Source organism: Canis aureus, chromosome 1 (assembly GCF_053574225.1).
Source record: "Canis aureus isolate CA01 chromosome 1, VMU_Caureus_v.1.0, whole genome shotgun sequence".
In the NCBI taxonomy this organism is placed as follows: domain Eukaryota; kingdom Metazoa; phylum Chordata; class Mammalia; order Carnivora; family Canidae; genus Canis; species Canis aureus.
The window spans coordinates 61,382,758-61,398,981 of record NC_135611.1 but is presented as its reverse complement, the minus strand read 5'-3'; the positions used below and the strand labels follow the sequence as shown (position 1 = coordinate 61,398,981).

At 37.4% G+C, this 16,224-nt stretch overlaps 1 protein-coding gene and 1 long non-coding RNA gene across 7 annotated transcripts in view; one reads left to right on the top strand and one right to left on the bottom strand.

Annotated features, from left to right (window-relative positions):
• Positions 1-256: 256 nt before the first annotated feature.
• Positions 257-1,555, bottom strand: LOC144316049 (uncharacterized). Its single transcript, XR_013381851.1, has 2 exons — positions 1,415-1,555; positions 257-1,265 (listed from the first exon to the last, which is right to left on the bottom strand). It is a non-coding gene; the product is annotated as an uncharacterized LOC144316049 (long non-coding RNA).
• Positions 1,449-16,224, top strand: part of TBC1D32 (TBC1 domain family member 32) — a 211,104-nt gene continuing 196,328 nt past the window's right edge. For 2 of the 6 annotated variants that reach the window (XM_077901385.1, XM_077901378.1), the window contains exons 1-3: positions 1,494-1,673; positions 1,869-2,028; positions 11,292-11,453. In XM_077901385.1, coding sequence (XP_077757511.1) covers positions 1,874-2,028; positions 11,292-11,453 — 317 coding nt within the window. In that variant the 5' untranslated portion in view covers positions 1,494-1,673; positions 1,869-1,873. Of the gene's footprint in view, positions 1,674-1,868; positions 2,029-11,291; positions 11,454-16,224 lie in introns of all 6 variants that reach the window. The other 4 variants (XR_013381757.1, XM_077901412.1, XR_013381762.1 and 1 more) reach the window with 4 other exon arrangements.

The following is a 16,224-nucleotide window of genomic DNA, read 5'->3' as shown; positions in this document are numbered from 1 at the left end:
TTGTTAGCACAATGAACAGATGGCAGTTACCGGCATTTATAGTGTGACCTAGGGATGTTGAACATCTTGAATCACACACCCGACAATCTCCCACACAAAAGAATTGTTTTGGTTCCTACACGACTCCCAATGATTCTGTTGGACACATTCAAGTAGGTAAAAATGTCTTGATAAGTGAGTATAGGAATGCGTTCCACCTTATAGTTGGCACAGTTTTAACACACTGAATTTTCCAGGAATGCAAACACTACATAAATCAAGGAAAGACTGATTTTATTTTGTTCTGGATTTTCACCATAATGGCTTGCTAATTCAGAAAAATCACATCACTCATAGCTATGTTCATCTTGGATGTCTGAGGTGCCAACATAACTCCTCTGTCTTAATCTACACATGTAGCTGTCATATGCTGGGGATTCTATGCACGTGCACACACACGCTTACATACTGAGTTTTATACAAATGAAGTTACAAGTGTGCCTACCCGGGTAGTATGTTTTTTCTTAACGTAGTAGTGAGACCATCAAGATTAAGCATACATTTTTTTTTTTTTTTTTTTTTTTTTTACCAAGAAACATGCTGCCACAGTTGGCAAGGACATAGTATACTTTTACCCTTGAAGTAACAGCACAGGTATCAAGGGAATCGCTGATCCTGGCTAACACGTGAAGCGTACCAGCTGTTATTGACGGAGAAGTATACACTGCGAGCTAGGTAAAGGAGAATTCATTGGCATTAAACCACTCTTCAGCGGCTCGGGACTATTCATTCCATGGACACCAGGATCGGATCCCAATGTTACCTTGGACATGACCAGGGTCTGGGGATTTATCTAGATAGGGGGCTGGATGAAGGTCTATCGGTATCCACTGCAGCTTCTTGCACAGGCTCCCCACAGCGTCGCTAGGGAATCCACTTGTGAGTCCATGCAAGCTTCATCTCTAACTTGTAAACGTGCCAAATGCGGCCCTTTCGGTTGTGGCCTATTTGCTTCTGCAGCCTCCTCAGCTCCTCTAACTGTACTGGCTCCAGGACCGGCATAGGTGATGCTTCTCTCCTCGCTTCTTTCCTGGACTCCTTCACTGGGTTAAAAGAGGGCTCTGCATTTCCGCAACACACCTACCTGGCGCATTTCTTTCTCTAACACCACACTGAACTGCGCTGTGGTGAAAACGCGGACATCTTTTTGTGCCTGACTACGAGCGCGTCTTCTCCACAGCTCCTGGCAAGGCGATCGGTAAGGGGAACGGATCACTAGATGTTGGCTGTGAAAAGAAAAACGACAGCAACGTCACATTTCGATACCGCTCACGTGATTAAAACGTTTCAGCTCCTCTTCCGTTTCCCAACTCTTTCTCTTCGTTCTCGGTGCCCTCCCACCTACGAACCCGAGGCCAAGGACAGGCAAGCGCACCTGACGCCTCCTTCAGGAGCCCGGCAGCTCTCCCAAGCGGTACTCCCTCCCGCCTAGGAAGCCACGTCAACGCGCTGACGTCACGCGCGCCGCTGGCGTCCCGCCGTCAGGCCCGCCCATCAAAGCCTACCGGGATCTCTCTCTCTCTCTTTTTTTTTTCTTGCGGTCAGCGGGGACAGCTTGAACTGCGGTCGCACGGAAGGCCGGCAACGACGAGTTCCAAAGGCGGCGGGTCCTTGCGGACTCCTGCTTCCTCAGAGTAAGACGGCTTGTTTCCCAGAGAGACGCACGGGCGGCCGAGGGCCCGCCCCCAAGCGCCGGCCGCGGTCTCCCGGGGAACGACGCGGCGCGCGGGCCGGGGCTGGGTGGGGGCGCGCGTGCGCAATGCGCGTGCGCAGTGCCGCGGCTTTTGCGCCGACCGGGAGGGACGGGCGTGTGCGCTGCTTTCTTGCAGGGAGGATGGCCCAGTCCTCGGGCGAGGACGCCGTGGTGCTGCAGGCGATGCTGAGGCAGCTGTTCCAGAGCGTGAAGGAGAAGATCACGGGGGCTCCCTCCCTCGAGTGCGCCGAGGAAATCCTCGTACATCTGGAGGAAACTGATGAAAACTTTCACAAGTAAAAAAAGCTTTTTGCTGTCTTCAGCAGACAAACCTTCCCCGCCCGATCCAGAGAAGGGCCAAGTGTAGTTAGAGGATGTTCGATTATTGTCGTTAAAATAGCGCCCGAGCCGGAGGTTCTTTTTGGTTCGTTTACACAAATGCCGAATTTAATGTTTTATTTATTCTTTACCTACTCTTCCAAAGCTGCCGCCGCCCCAGTGCCACAGCCCGCCTGTCCTAATTCTTCATTTTTCCTCATGGGCAGTTCAGTAGCGCTCGTGGCGAAGCGTTCACGTTCTTCCAAGAGCATTCAGTCAGTCCCCGAGATCTGGCTTGCTGTGCCCTGAGGTCTTCCAGGGGCTGCACCGGTTGACCATTCTGAGCACGGCAGGGAATACTGAAGTGAGATTTTTTTTTTTTTTTTAGAAAAAGATTTTATTTATTTATTCATGAGAGTCACTGAGAGCAGCAGAGACATAGGCGGAGGGAGAAGCAGGCTCCTCACGGGAAGCCCCATGCGGGACTCGATCCCAGGACCCCGGGGTCAGGCCCTGAGAGGAAGGCAGACAGACGCTCAACCGCTGAGCCCTCCAGGCGCCCCTGAGGTGATGTAATTTCTTTCCTGTGGAAAAGCTTGAGTTCTTAAAAAGGGAGAAGCCACATACTCAAGTGTCCTGGTACAGGCAGAAATACAAGTGCTGCAGAAGGGCTACAGAGTGCTCGATGTGGGAGCAGTAGAGTTTTAAGTTTGAAGGAGAGAGGTGCCCTTTTGAGATTATCCTGGAAGGTTATGTTTCTTTAGAGACGTTTTTTCCCTTTGTTTTGGTTTAATTTAAGTTAATCATCTCCTTTTGAAAAGGCTTGTTGCAGGTACCTCAATTAATTATTACTGGCAGAAGTATTTTAAATTCAGTGTTTGTATTTCATTTTGATCTCACGGAGATAAAATTTGAAATAATGAAATTTTCGTGATGAAAATTTTTCTCATGTTACCTTTTTATTTTTTTAAGACTTTATTTATTCGTGAGAGACACAGCGAGAGAGAGAGAAAAAGAAAGAAAAAGAAAGAAAGAAAGAAAAAAAAAGAAAGAAAAAGAAAAAAAAGAAAAGTAGGTTCCATGCAGGGAGCCCAATATGGGAATCGATCTCGGGTCTTCAGGATCACGCCCTGGGCTGAAGGCAGGCACCCAACTGCTGAGCCACCCAGGCGTCCCTTTTATTTTTATCTTTATTTTTATTTTCTTCTTATTATTTTTTTTCATGTTTCCTTTAAACTGACTCTTGGGTGCCCTGAGGTTGTATTTATGGGGAACTCCTACCCATTTCTTACATGGGCATAAAGGGATCCTTGAGCCCTTTAATGTAAAAGTCTGTTTGTACTTGCAGTTTTATAGGTTGTATTTACGGTTGTCACCAGATTCTCAAGGGAGTTTTCAAAAGTGTGGAATTCTTGTTAATATAGAGTTCCTAATTTCATTAATATTTCTGATGATGCATATAGTCTCTTTGTATTTCCATGATTTTCTTGTTTATTTCTTCATTAAATCCTCTAAGAGCTGTACAGCAGACTATAGAATAATTGCAACTTCCTCAAGTTAAGGTTTAACAATGTTTTGTAAACTCATATAATACGAATTTATCTCACACAGAATCCACTTAAACATCAAGTTTGGGGTTTCATTTCTGGTTTTTATTTCACATGCAAGCAGTTTAAATGATTTGTAAATTAGTATGTCACTTTTTGCTAGATTCATATTTTGAGCATTTTTTTATTTCATCTAGATTTTCAAGTTTATTGCTATAAAGTTTTTCATTAATATCCTGTTACCTTTTTAATATTTTTTAGTATCTATATTTATATGTCCCCTCCTTTTTTAAAAAGATTGTATTTATTTATTTATTTATTAATGTGAGACATACAGAGAGGCAGAGACACAGGCAGAGGGAGAAGCAGGCTCCATGCAGGGATCCCGATGTGAGACTCGATCCCAGGTCTCCAGGATCACACCCTGGGCTGAAGACAGCACTAAACCGCTGAGCCACCTGAGCCGCCCCTATTTCCCCCTTTCTTTTCTTTTCTTTTCTTTTCTTTTCTTTTCTTTTCTTTTCTTTTCTTTTCTTTTCTTTTCTTTTCTTTTCTTTTCTTTCTTTCTTTCTTTCTTTCTTTCTTTCTTTCTTTCTTTCTTTCTTTCTTTCTTAATTATTTGTGCCTTCCCTCTTCTGTTCTGCTAGGGGTTTATTTTGTTAGTCTTTTAAAAGAATCATCTCTTGGCTTAGTTTTTCCTTTCTCTTAGGTGTATATTTTATGGTTTTTACGTTTCTGCTCTTTATTTTTTTTTCTTCTTGGAAAATTTTAAAACTTTTGTGATTAGTGGTTAGCTCATTAATTTGCAGCTTTTCTTTTTAGTGTGTTTAAGGCTACATACAACCCTGTATTGTTTTCGCTGCTCCAATTTTAAAATGTTTTTCAAATTAAAGTTAGGTCATTGTTGTTCCTCTCAGCAGTCTAATGACTGTTGTAATAAAGTAATTTACTCTTCAACAGTGCATTAGATTAAGTGCCTGCTGATTAGCATAGTTAATGTTCACTGTTTACTGCAGAGATGCTTTTGGCCTGCCTAAAAAATCCAGACACTCTCAAGTTAGAACTACTTTGTAGTGTTTAAGATTTATGATCCTAAAGTATTTTAAGTGGTTTGTAATCTTAAAAGCATAGATGGTAAAATTTACATATTGGTTCACTAAGCTGAGATCTGTGTCTTAGGAGGAAGAAACTCTTTGTATAGGAGAGGAAAAGAGAAGATGCTTGTCTTTGGTGTTTTTGTAGACTCTTAGAATTCAGAGTTGGATGATATATTAAAGGCCACTTAAGTCCAAGTCCTCATATTTTGTCTTTGTTTTCATTGACCTAACTCTTCTTGAACATTGTGTGTTCTTGGGTCACTTAAAGTATATATGGCTTCCCAAAGTGTTTTCTACTTCAGAATTATCTATCTTCCCATCTCCACTATCAGAACATTGGTTTTTTAAATCCACTCAATGTTGTCCTGGTATTGGCAAGAACAACTTTATTAAACAGACTTATAGTGGAAACTGGTGTCTTTAGACTACTGTATTTTTGTAAGAAGATGGTTAGGACAATTGAATCCATACATGATGGGATTTCAGGTAGTATAATAAACTAAAGTGGGGGAAAATGCAGTCATATTTGGGGAGAAACCGTAGTGTAGGTAGTAGTAGCCCTACATGGGGCTTTGGCCCAATGGGTAGTTTACCTGAACTATCTCTGCTTTCCAGAGCCTCTTCTATTTTTTTTTTTTTTTTTTTGCCTTGAACTGTACATATTCTCTAAAAGATCCAAGCTTTCCTCTTTGTCTCTGAAAGTGGCAGCTGGGATTTGGGACTTGTGGAAAGGGAGAGAAGAAGGGATGAGGACATTGCTTTCATTATGTGCATATGTGTCGTGTAGATTTTGACACCTAAACTGGCCCCCAGAAAATGACTGGCCCTGGTTTTCAGTGCTGGCTACACCAGAATCTGTTTGTCCCCATGTATAAAAATACTGATGCTTGGGCCTCTTCATAAATGAATCAGAATTTCCTGGGGGGCTTAGGAGAGGGTGCATCGTAGGGGTTGGGCCTTGTTTTTGAAAAAACTGTCTAGGTGATTCTAACATGTAGCCAGGGTTGAGAACCACATAGAACATATTTGCTTAGATTTATGCAAGAATCTCATGTGTGTATTTTAGTAGTTATCAATCCTGATGATTGTAAAAGTCTCTAATGCAGATGTTCATGTTTGTAGCCCTCACATCCAATATACTTTTGGTTTGATACAGATGGAACACAATATTTATTGATTTGGGTTTATCTTTTGTTTTGCAGAAGAATCTACCAGTGATTTTTTAAATTAGTGAACTCTAGGGTGTTTAAGTGGTAACTTCAAGAAAACATCCATTGTGTAAAGTGATATCCATGTATAGTAAATTACTAAGAATTATATATGTGCTTCCATAATTAATGAATGTATTTTTAATAATTGTTTATTATGATCCAGAAGTCTGTTCTTTGACCTCAAAGGTTGTGGGTAATGTTAAATACCCATTCTTTCTATTACATAACCTTTTTTTATATGCTAATATGATATATAAAGTTAGGTTGGTCATATAATAAGTCTTTTGATTCTGAAATAATTCCAAATATCAGCATTATAATTCATGACTTACTCTAATAAAGTCTCTTTTTAAAGAGTATCATTGCTGATAATTTTTTTCTATATATGATTGAAAAATTTGTTTAAATAGCTAACAGAATGATTTCTTGAAACAAACTTGTACTAGATTTTTTATGTTTTTCTGTCATTAATAGTATTCTGTATCAGTGCATATTTTGGTATATTTTGAACATGTCATAAGTTCATGAAAAATCAATTTTCTTGGAAAAAATCTAGGTAATAAAGCTGGAGAAAAAAATTGAAAAAAGTGAATGTTCTTTTACTCAACTTTGTAAAATTTTCCTATGTAAATGTGAAAAATTCCATATTCATCAGTAGTAAAGCCAAGTAGATGAGGCACATTGTGCCAGTATTTCATTTGAGCTGCTTCTGAAATGTGGTGAGGTGAACATTTTTCCTTAGTAGCAAACAACTATACTTTTGGGTTTTAATGTTCCTCTTTGAGGAATATTTAGAAAAAGATATTTCGCATTCATTTGGTAATAGTGTATTTGAAACCAAATTTTTGCTTTTTCTCATTAAATTACTTTTTTTTCATTAAGTTACTTTTGAGGTACCGTAAGGTTAGTTAAATATATGTATAATGTATTTGGTTTGGGAAGTGTCAAAGTATAGCTATGTGTAGTAACAGTTTTTGCATTAGGATTACCATTATTGTTACAACTGGAATTTAGTAAGGTCAGGTATTTTGTCTAAGGTTACAAGATTGACCAGTGTAAGATTTAGAACTTAAACCTGAAGCAGAGAGATTCATAGATTTCTAAAGGTATAACATTTATTCATTATGTAGATCATGTTCTTTAAAAAATAAGAAACTTTGTTATTAGAAAATTTTAAGATGAACAAGGAAGAAATATTAATAGAGTTCAGTTAAAATACAAAAGAATGGAAGTTGTATTTATTGTAATCAATGGCAAGGATGTATTATTCCCTATATTTCCAGTGCAGTTAGAGTTAATCTGAAAATGTTAACACAGGGGCATCTGCTAAAAATAAATCTGAAAGGTATCTACATTGTAGCAGAACTAACTTCATTAAGCCTATGAAGGATTGTCTATAATAACTTATTAATAATGTAAATTTTTTTGAGGAAAGTTTTACATTTCTTAAATTTTAAGCATAGAGGTGATCCGCCAATATCTTTAGTGGTCAGGGTTTTTTTTTTTTATTTTTTAAAGGTTTTATTTATTTATTCATGATAGACACAGAGAGAGAGAGAGAGGCAGAGACACAGGCAGAGGGAGAAGCAGGCTCCATGCAGGGAGCCCAACACAGGACTCAATCCCAGGACTCCAGGATCATGCCCTGGGCCAAAGGCAGGTGCCAAACCCTGAGCCACCCAGGGATCCCTAGTGGTCAAGGTTTTATAATGCTTGGAGTAAGTGGATGTTGAAAGGTCAAACTGGCATTCTGCAGGCCATATTTGGTCTGTGGTTGTGTGTGTGTGTTTTTTTAAAGCAACATTTAAAAATTGGGAGATAGCACATAAAATAGTTTTCTAGTTTTTCTTAAAACATTGAAAAATCAACAGTAGGCTAATATTCCTAAATGGCAACAAGTGGCTAAAGCCATGTAGAAGCTCTTCTTTTAACGAGATACCCTTTTATTTCACTACTGCCTCTTCCTTTTCTCTTTTACTTGTGGATGGCTTTACCTGTCTACCCCGGTAACATCTGAGTTTGCAAACCCTGGAATAAGTATGGGACCATTTGAAAGTCTTTTTTATGCATCAAGGGCTCTTTTATAAAATAAGAATATTACCTCCAGAATAATTTCTAAAAATGATGCAATGAGTTCATTTAAAAAAGCTGTGGTTATCATCAGTCTTTTGGATTAGTTGTAGACTGATAAGATCAGTACTATGAGGATTACAATGAAGGCAATACGATACATAATTTTCTAGAAGTGTTTCTCCCAGCCTATAGCAACAGTAATTTTCTAACCGGGGCACCACTATAGAAAACAGCATTCCTTGTAGGATTTTATGGGGTATTGCCATGAATTCAGATGGTAAAAGAACCGACACAAAATGAATTGTCAGATGAGAATATGAAGCCTTGGATTTTTCTGACCCAAAGAGAAGAGTCCACTTGCAGAAATGAATGTTTACTAATTTGAGTCTTCCAATGATCAGTGAGTCAGTAGAGCATCCAAAGGACCTTTGGCAGCCTGGTAATCCTCACAGTGATAGAGGGCTTTATCCTCCCTGGAGATCTTTTTTTCTTAAAAGAGCAGTAACTTATTAGGCAGTATTCAATTTTGGGGGTCTTGGGTTCTTTTAATTTGGAAGATAAACCAAAACCTTGAAGTATTTTGACTGGGGTCTTCTGGAGATATTACTATGGTCATAGATAAAAATGGTATCATTACAAAAAAGTATATGGTTATTCAAGTTTCCAAAGAGGAGGTTTGAACTTTTTCTCAGCATATTTTTTTTGTTTGCTATTTATAAATGAAGCTAAATAGTGGGGAGGTTTTTTTTTATGTGTCTTTTATTTTATAATGATATTCTATTAACTTTCTTGAATACATTTTGTTAATGGACTTCTGTTATATTTCCTCACTGCCTTAGTTATGAAAATATCATTTCTGTTGCTTACAGTTTGGGTTTTAAACAAAGCAAACACAAAAGTATTTTTCAGTTAAATATTTATTTCTCCTAATTGCTTGATTTGTGGCACAGAAATGGGGCTGATAAAACCAAGGAATAATTCGCCTTTCCGTTGTTGATGATGAGATTTAGAATTCATCTTTAGAGTGGCTTCCCTTTAGTTTCAGAGAATTAACATAGGCTTGCCCATGTTTTGTTTCCCACTGAGTATCTCAGAGAGGTGAAGGAAAATTGGTGTGTCTGTTTGACTAGCCTAGGGCAGGATTGGGAGGATTGAGATTGTTTTTAGGGACTTTTCATCTCTTTGCACTTTCTTCCAATCACACTTTTTCCCTTTTCCAGTGGTGTGATGCTGGCTGTGAGGTCTTACTGATTGGGCTGAAAGGGTATCTATTCCTGGATCCTTTTTCATTTACAAGGACATTTTAAAGAAAGCAGTGATACATTTATGGTATTGGAATTTCAGATATTTTGATTCTTTAGAGGGTTTCTGGTTTTGGTGGGATAATTGTGGGGAACACACATTTTTTTGAGTCTTCAGACCTCATCACACATATCTGCCAGCTCTAATCTCAGAGCCAGCTGTGTCTTGATGAAGGTAGTATAGGGACTGTCAAATGTTAAAAAATTAACATCTTTAAAAGATTTTCTTGAAACCTTAACCTTTGAATTACTCTTGCCTGTGTAAGTTTTTGCCATTTTGTATGGAATATGCGAAGATTTGGTTTGTAATTACAAATATACAAACTAAAAAATAAGTTAACATTTAAAATGGATGGAAGTTATGCTTGTATAAGGGAAGATCTTCAAGTAATATAAGGCAATGATGAATCACCAGAAGAAGCAAAAACTGCAAAACTGCTTGAATGATGGTTAGAGGCTTTTTTCTATGATATATGATTCAGGAGGTTTTGAGTTTTGTTTTTCTTGGAGTATTTCTGAAAATTAGCGTTCATCGTTTTGATCTAATATTGCAGGTCATTAAGTTTACAAAATAATGTTTTATATTTCTGCCTTTAGTAGATAGCTATTTTCTTAAAGCTTAGAAGTTACTAGCTAAATGTTGAATATAAATATTAAACATTTAAAAGTAAATTCAATGAATAGCTCAAAACAAAATTTTAAGTAAATTATACTTTTAAATTTAATGTGCCAGTTATAATTTTGAAAAAATAAGATGTAATAGACATACTTCCCTAAATGCAAGAAATTTAAATAATGCGCAGTTGGTAAAAATGAGTATTACATTTATTTATTTCCCTTTTCAATCTCTGTTGAGCATTACAGAACATCTTACTTTATTTCTTAAACGTTTTTGGAGAGTGTGGGGTTGTGGGAATAATGAGTTTTGGATTAAGGTAGACCTGAATTAATAGCTTGTGAATTTTTTAAAAAAGATTTATTTATTTGAGAGAGAGAGAGAGAGATAGCACAGCTGCTGGTGGAAGGGGAGAGGGAGAGAGAGAAAGAATCCTGTAGAGCAGACTCCCCACTGAGTACAGACCCTGACCCTGATGCTTGGCTTAATCCCAGGACCCTGAGATCACGACCTGAAGCAGAAATCACCAGTGGGCCACTTAACAGCCTGAGCCACCCAATCTCCCCTGAATTGATAGCTTGTGAAATTGAGGAGGCTTTTTAACTTTTCAATTTGTGTCCTCATCTATTTTACCTATTTCATGTGGTAAGACAATAAAGTGCTTGGCGCAGTGTCTAATATGTAGTAATCACTTCAGAGTCCCTCCTTGTTTATATGCAAATCAACATGTTTGGTTGTTTGTGGAGAAAGTCGAGGTGGCCTCATCTAAGTGGAGATGCAGTAATGAAGGGGCTTGGTTGATTAGGTATTTAAATGCCAAGCCAAGGAAGTTGTATTTAAAAGATAATAGCCAATAATTAGTTTTAACTACAACAAATATTTATCGAGACATTATGTATGTGATGTGTTGTGAGGTATTGGTATGAATAAAATGGCTCTAACTCAGAAATAATGAAGTCCATGATTTTTGAGGACCAGGGTGACTACAGTGTTCAGGATAACTATGAGAGGGAAGAGGGGGTGAAAGAAGATGAGCAAGAAGGCTGCAGTAATAATTTCTGTGTGAGGTGATACGGTTTTGCACTGACCAATAGAAATGGAGAAAAAGGAGGAAGTAATGAAGCCAAGGGATGTGTAGACAATGTTAACAGATGTTGATGACTAGGTGAATTGATGGAGTGAGTGGGCATGGGATGCGGAAAATGCTAATGTCCCAGAAAAAAACAATAAAATTCTAGATTAGCTTGGTGATTTGGAACGAAAAATTTAATCCTAGTTTAAGGTAAGAAACCTGAGTATTTTATAAATCTTTCTGTGCTAATATTTTTTTTCTGGGTATGGTTAATAAGTGAGTTCTTGATATTTACTGCATTTGTTTTTTAAATATTTGTTTTAGCTATGAATTTGTGAAATATCTTCGACAGCATATATGTAACACTTTGGGGTCTATGATTGAAGAAGAAATGGAAAAATGGACATCTGATCAGAATCAGGCTGAGGAATCTGGCTATGACACAGTTGTACAGCATGTTACTAAAAGAACTCAGGAATCTAAAGAGTGAGTATGTCCACAATAATATTTTAAAGGAATTTTCTCTCAGCAGGGCTTCTTGAAGGCACCCCTACCATGTCCCTTATAGATGGTGAGGATGATTTTTTATTTTTTTAAAGATTTTATTTATTTATTCATAGAGACAAAGGCAGAGGGAGAAGCAGGCTCCATGCAGGGGGCCCGATGTGGGACTCCATCCTGGGTCTCCAGGATCACACCCTGGGCTGCAGGTGGTGCTAAACCACTGCACCACTAGGGCTGCCCAGGATGCTTCTTTCAAACAATGAGTCAGATTGTGCTACTTGAGTCCACTTAACACTGTGAAAGCTGCTCATCTCATTCAGAGTAAAATTCAGAGTAGCTTCTGTAACCTAGAAGGCCCACCGTGAGCCTTCTGTGCCCTCTCCTCCCTCATTTCTTAGCATATATCCTTTCATACTGCTCCAGCCACACTGGTCTTGTTCTTTCTCAAACAGGCAAGCAAAGCCCTCCCTTAGGGATTTGCAACATATTACTTCTGCTGCCTTAGAATGCCCTTTCCCTAAATATTTGCATGACTTACTCCTTCATTTTTTTTTAATAGACTTTAATTTTTTAGAGCAGTTTTGGGTTTCACATCAGAATTGAGCAGAGTGTACAGAAATTTCTTTCCCACATATCCCTTGTTCCTACATATGCATAGACTTCCCCATTATCAACATTCTCCACCAGACTGGTACATTTGCTTCAACTGAGGAACCTGTGGTTACACGTCATTATTACAGAGAGTCCATAGTTTACATAGGGCTTACTCTTAGTGTTGTGCATTCTGTGGAATTGTACGAATGCACAAATGTATAATGACATGTATCCACAATGATAGTATTACACAAAGTAGTTTTAATGCTCTAAAAATCCTCTGTGCTCTGCCCATTCATTCCTCCCTGTCTAAATCTCTGGTAACCACTAATTCTTTTATTGTCTGTATAGTTTTGCCTTTTCCAGAATATTATATAGTTCGAACCACACAATATGTAACCTTTCACATTGTTTTTTTTGCTTAATAATATGCATTTAAGTTTCCTTCTTGTCTTTTTATGACTTGATAACTCATTTCTTTCTAGTACTAAGTAATAGTCCATTGTCTGGATGTGTCACACATCTTGGTTGCTTCCAAATGGTGGCAGTTATGAATAAAGCTGCCACAAGCATTGTGGGCAGGTTTTTGTGTGGACATATGTTTTCAACTCCTTTGGTAAATAGCAAGGAGCATGATTACTGGATCATATGGTAAGTTTAGTTTTGTAAGAAACTACCAAATTGTCTTCCAAATTTGCCGTACCATTTTGTATTCCCACCAATATTGTATGAGGTTGCTCTACTTACTTACCAGCATTTGATGTCAGTATTCCAGATTTTGGTTGTTGTGTTAGTAGTAATATCTAATAGTAGTGTAGTGATATCTCATTGTTGTTTCAGTTTGTATTTCCCTGATGACATGATGTGGAGCTTCTTTTCATATGCTTATTTGTCATCTTTATATCTTCTTTGGTGAAATATCTGTTAAGATCTTTGGCCCATTTTTTAATCAGGTTGTTTTCTTATTGTTGAGTTTTAATAGTGTGTGTATTTGGATAATAGTCCTTTATCAGATAAGTCTTTTGCAAATATTTTTTCCTTTTCTCCCAGTCTATGGCTTATCTTTGTATTCTCTTGACAATGTCTTTTGCAGAGCAGAAATTAATTTTCATTTTAATTAAGTCTAGCTTATCAATTACTTATTTCATGAATCGTGCTCTGATGACATATCTAAAATGCCATCACCCAAACCAGGGTCATCGAGATTTCCTCCTATGTTATCTTCTAAGAACTTTATAGTTTTGCATTATATTCATAGTTAAGTTTGTGATTCATTTGAGTTAATTTTTATGTTGAGTTTAAAGCACATGTCTAAATTGGTTTTTTGGCATGTGGATATCCAGTTGTTCAGCACTATTTATTAAAAAGACCATCTTTATTTTACTGTGTTGCTTTTGCTCCTTTGTTCCACATATTTGTCTATCCTTTTGTGAATATTTCACAATTTAGCTATAAAGCTAAAACTTTAGCTTTATAGTTTCGAAGTCAAGTTTTGCTGTTGAGGAATGTTATTAGTTCTCCAGCTTCATTCTTCTTAAATATTGTGCTAGCTTTGCTTTTTTCTTTTTTTTTTTTTTTTGCCTCTTTGTATACGCTTTGGAATCAGCTAGTTTATATTCACAAAATAATTTCCTGGGATTTTATTTGGGATTGCATTGGATTCACAGATGAAGTTGAGAAGAGTTTACATCTGGACAATATTGAGTATTCTTAATCCATGAACATGGAATGGAATATTTTTCCATTTATTTAGTTCTGTTTTGATTTCCTTCAATTGAGTTTTACAGTTTTGTTTATACTGATCTCTCTCTCTTTTTGTTTAACATTTTATTTATGTATTCATGAGAGACATGGAGAGAGAGGCAGAGACATAGGAGAGGGAGAAGCAGGCTCCGTGGGGAGCCCAATGTGGGACTTGATCCCAGGACCCCAGGATCATGACCTGAGCCAAAGGCAGATGCTCAACTACTGAGCCACCCAGGTGCTCCTGTACTGATCTTATATGTATTTTGTTGGATTTATACCGAAGTGTCTCATTTTTGCTAATGTAAATAGTATTATGGCTTTAATTCCCAATTCTAAGTAGAATTCTAAGTTCATTGCTGGTATATAGGAAAGTGATTGATTTTTGTGTATTAAACTTGTATCCTGCAACTTTGCTGTAATTGCTTGTTAATTCTAGGAGTTTTATTATCATTTTTTTTTTCTGATTTTTAGCATAGACGATGTCATTTATTAACAAGGACTTGCTTTTTCCTATCCAATTTGCTTGCTTTTTACTTCCTTTTCTTGTCTTATTACATCAGTTAGGACTTCCAGTAGGATGTTGAAAATCAGTGGTAGGAGGGAATGTCCTTGAGTTGTTCCTGGTGTTCCTTTACTTTTTCTAGGTCTCAGTTCAATGTCACCTTATCAGAGAGACCTTCTCTGACCTTTGTATGTAGAACAGTAGCCTGTCCCTTTTACTTTTTCTCCTTTTTCCTTGGTTTATTTTTCCTTTTCATGTTTTGTTATTGATTAATATGAGATGATATATGTATTTGCTTATTTTCTGCTTATTTTCTTTATTTCCCCACTAGAATGTAAGCTCTATAAAAGTAGATAATTTTATTTTTTCCATTTCTGTGCCCTTAATGGCTTGAAAAATGCCTGGCACATTTTAGGTACTTAATAGGTATTTTTTGGATGCATTAATGATACTGTCTCTTGCCAGTATAATCAAATTTATTTTACTGATGTTTGACATGATTTTGACTTTAGCAATAAATAGTTTTTTCTTTTCCCTCATTGTATAGTAATCACCTATTTAATAGAAACTACTATATGTTAGGTTTTAGGTCTTGGGGCTCTAATGTTAAATAAGATGCTTCCTACCCTTGAATAATCTAATCCATAGTGTTTTTAGGAGTTTGACATTACACTGAAAAATAAATTCAAAATAGATAACTTCAATATAGTATAAATGTCATGATATATGCAAAAGATCACATGGAAATATACAGGAAGATGTTAGAATATATACTAAACAGCTATAACAAAGAAACAACAAAATGTAGTGGCTCAAAGAAAGCACATTTTTTTCCCTGCTTATACAATACTTCAGAAGTACGTGAGTGCAGGATAGGTAGGTGGATCTGTCCAGTGAATTTATCTAGGGACCCCAGGTTCTTTGTACTTCATTGTTCCATTGTATCCTGGGGCAGAAGCTAGTCAACTTTTTCTGTAAAGCGCTATGTAATAAATATTTTAGGCTTTGCAAGCTGTTGTAGTAATAATACAGCCATACACAATATGTGAGTGAGAATGTACCTGTGTTCTGATTAACCTTTACAAAAACAAAGGATAGGTTAGGTCCCGAGTATGGATTTTACCAACCTCTCTTCTTATTATTCCCTTCACCTGCATAGTCGTAGCAGCTATACTAACTCTACAACTAGGTTTCAACATGGACAAGAGAAGGGAGAATAGGAAAGCAAGATTCTTTATTCACTCACTTTCCATTGGCTAAAACTTGGTCACATGCTTATCTACAATGGAGACTGAGAGGTTTAATGCTGAGCTGATGACCGTGTCCTCACAGTGATAACTTTGGGTAGGAGTATTAGGAGTATTAACCTAACATTAGGTGCAAGAGGGGGGAGGATGGATACTGGAGACGAACCCTCTCATTAGGGCTCATTCACAGTTGGACAGTAATTAGAAAACTAAAAAAAATAAGTATGTTATTTGTAAGCTCAGTTTTTGTTAAATTAATTTTAAGTCCATAAAATTTTCAGATATCAGTACTAGAAAATACTTTGGCAATAATTTGTTCTAAGGTCCTTAATTTACAGGCTCAGAGAGGCAAATTAAGGGATTTTCCCAGAGTGATACAGTTGTTTGATATTGGAATCCAGCGTAGAGCCTGTCTTTCTCTGAGTTCCCTTTTGGGGGTACTTTCAGTGAATGTTGCCCCATAAGAATTCTTATATTGTTTTTTCTGCAGTTGCTTTTTATAATTACTTGTGTTTTTGACTCCCTGCTAATCTATATGGATTCCTAAGGGCAGGAGCTGTGTGGCTATACATGTATGACTTTCAACCCTTTACAAGTGCTCTCCATGTATATTGCTTATTGCTTGCCTGCCTTTCTGGCCTTACAGAAGATGAGAACAATATAG